The sequence below is a fragment of the Aplysia californica genome, unplaced genomic scaffold, assembly GCF_000002075.1.
Source record: "Aplysia californica isolate F4 #8 unplaced genomic scaffold, AplCal3.0 scaffold00133, whole genome shotgun sequence".
NCBI classification, from domain to species: domain Eukaryota; kingdom Metazoa; phylum Mollusca; class Gastropoda; order Aplysiida; family Aplysiidae; genus Aplysia; species Aplysia californica.
This window is the reverse complement of record NW_004797403.1, coordinates 443892-445683: the sequence shown is the minus strand read 5'-3', so window position 1 is coordinate 445683 and position 1792 is coordinate 443892. Positions and strand designations below refer to the sequence as shown.

General features: G+C 38.4%; 1 protein-coding gene across 1 annotated transcript in view; it reads left to right on the top strand.

Moving 5' to 3' along the window:
• The first annotated feature begins 1043 nt into the window (after nucleotides 1-1043).
• LOC101854711 overlaps nucleotides 1044-1792 on the top strand; it is a 108409-nt gene continuing 107660 nt past the window's right edge. Inside the window, exon 1 of the mRNA XM_013081484.2 lies at nucleotides 1044-1050. Coding sequence (XP_012936938.2) covers nucleotides 1044-1050 — 7 coding nt within the window. The remainder of the gene's footprint in view (nucleotides 1051-1792) is intronic.

Sequence of the window (1792 nt, the reverse complement as noted above, 5' to 3'; positions counted from 1 at the left end):
GCCCGATTCCACCACGCTGCCTCACATATGTAGCAAGCATCCTGGGATGTGTCCTTTCAAATAGGTTATTGTTCTGAACCTGGCCTGTTGAAATTGTCTCCTTCATCTCATTTTCTTAAATTTTTTAAAATAGGAAAGCTAAGACTGCATTATAACGAATTGCTGGGACTGTTGTGTAAGACTATCGTAATGACACTTCCAGAAGAATGTTCGATATATATATATTTATATATTATATATATATATATATATATATATATATATATATATATATATATAGAGAGAGAGAGAGAGAGAGAGAGAGAGAGTGATAGATAGATAGATAGATAGATAGATAGATAGATAGATAGATAGATAGATAGATAGATAGATAGATAGATATCCGCCTGTCTTGGCGAGACCGCAGTCAATGGAGCCACTTGGTGAATTAGAGAGGTCCTCGTAATGACATTTCAAAAGCTCGACAACGTACTTAATTCAACAAGAATAATGTTCTTTTTTTGTTTAGGAGCAGGGAATTTTCTCTTTTAGTACAGAACCAGAGCGTTCTATTACACACCTAGCCCAGCAATTTCTGAAGCGTTTTGTTTGATGATCTATGCTTTGTGGGTGGTTGGCGGGTGCTCTGGTGTGGTTTGCTTCTTCTTAACCTGTGAAACATCTATCATCATTATCTCCCCTTTTTCTTTTTTAATGTTTATTACTCTCTTGTAACACCTCTAATCTTCTGGCGCTCTTATGACCTTATGCAGTTGCGAGCGCCGTAAAACCTCTATTAAAACTAACTAAATAACTATGCTTCCAGTCAAGGATGCCCCCCCCCCCCTTCCTGCTTTCCCTCTTCCATAGAATCTAGATGACTGAGCACCTTACAAACGGCTAGGGTTATTCTTCATAAGCTGAAGATTTGCTTTGTTGGTAAAAAGTAAATTTTGATCCCCCATTCTTCAAAAGATAAGTTAAAAATTCATGTCTTTTGCTAACCGCGCCATGGCGGCCCAACTTGAGCCCCGAAGAGAGTAGTGACCCCAGGTGTGAGTGGTATGTCAAGTAAGTTCCGAAAAGAAGGCTCATGTTTACTTTTACCTAATGTTGTATGTTGTTTTTGGTAGACTCAGCCAGCGTGTTCTTGACTTTCGAGTTTTCTTTAATGCGAATATAACTGAGAGATTTTCGAAAGTTGACCTTATCATAGCTGGACCGTTTCTTATGTCTCTGATTTCCCGATTTTTGTGTTTTGTTTTGTTTCGGCTTTATATTGTTTTGTTTGCTCGGAACTTATTATATTTAAGTGTCACTCTCCTTTTTCGTCTTCTTTATAATATAGTAAGGGCATGTTATCCTTGAGCACCTTTAGTGGCCCAACAGACTATTTAACTATCGTTCAAGCTCTTTCAGACCTTTTTTATCTAGACTGCAAAAGCAATTTTGCATATCTAGGGTGTTAACATTTTACAAAAGAGATGGTCGTCTTTTTAAGAGAATCTAATGTAATAGCCTACATCACTGTAAGATAAACCTGAAGCGCTTCAAAACGTTCAAACCCCGAGTTTGAGTGATCAGAACGTATTTTCACTTGTTGTAATTTTTTTTAAAAGATGGCGGTGGATTGGTACACGCTTAGGGAGCCAGTTCATAAAGTACCAAGAAAAGGACTAAGATGGAGTCCCCTGGGGAGTAGGAAGAAAGAACGACCGAGATCTACCTGGGAATGAGATTTGGAGGCACATTTCAGGCATACGCGGTACATTTGTATGAAGGTTAGGTGGAGAAGATCACCCAGAATAGAGAC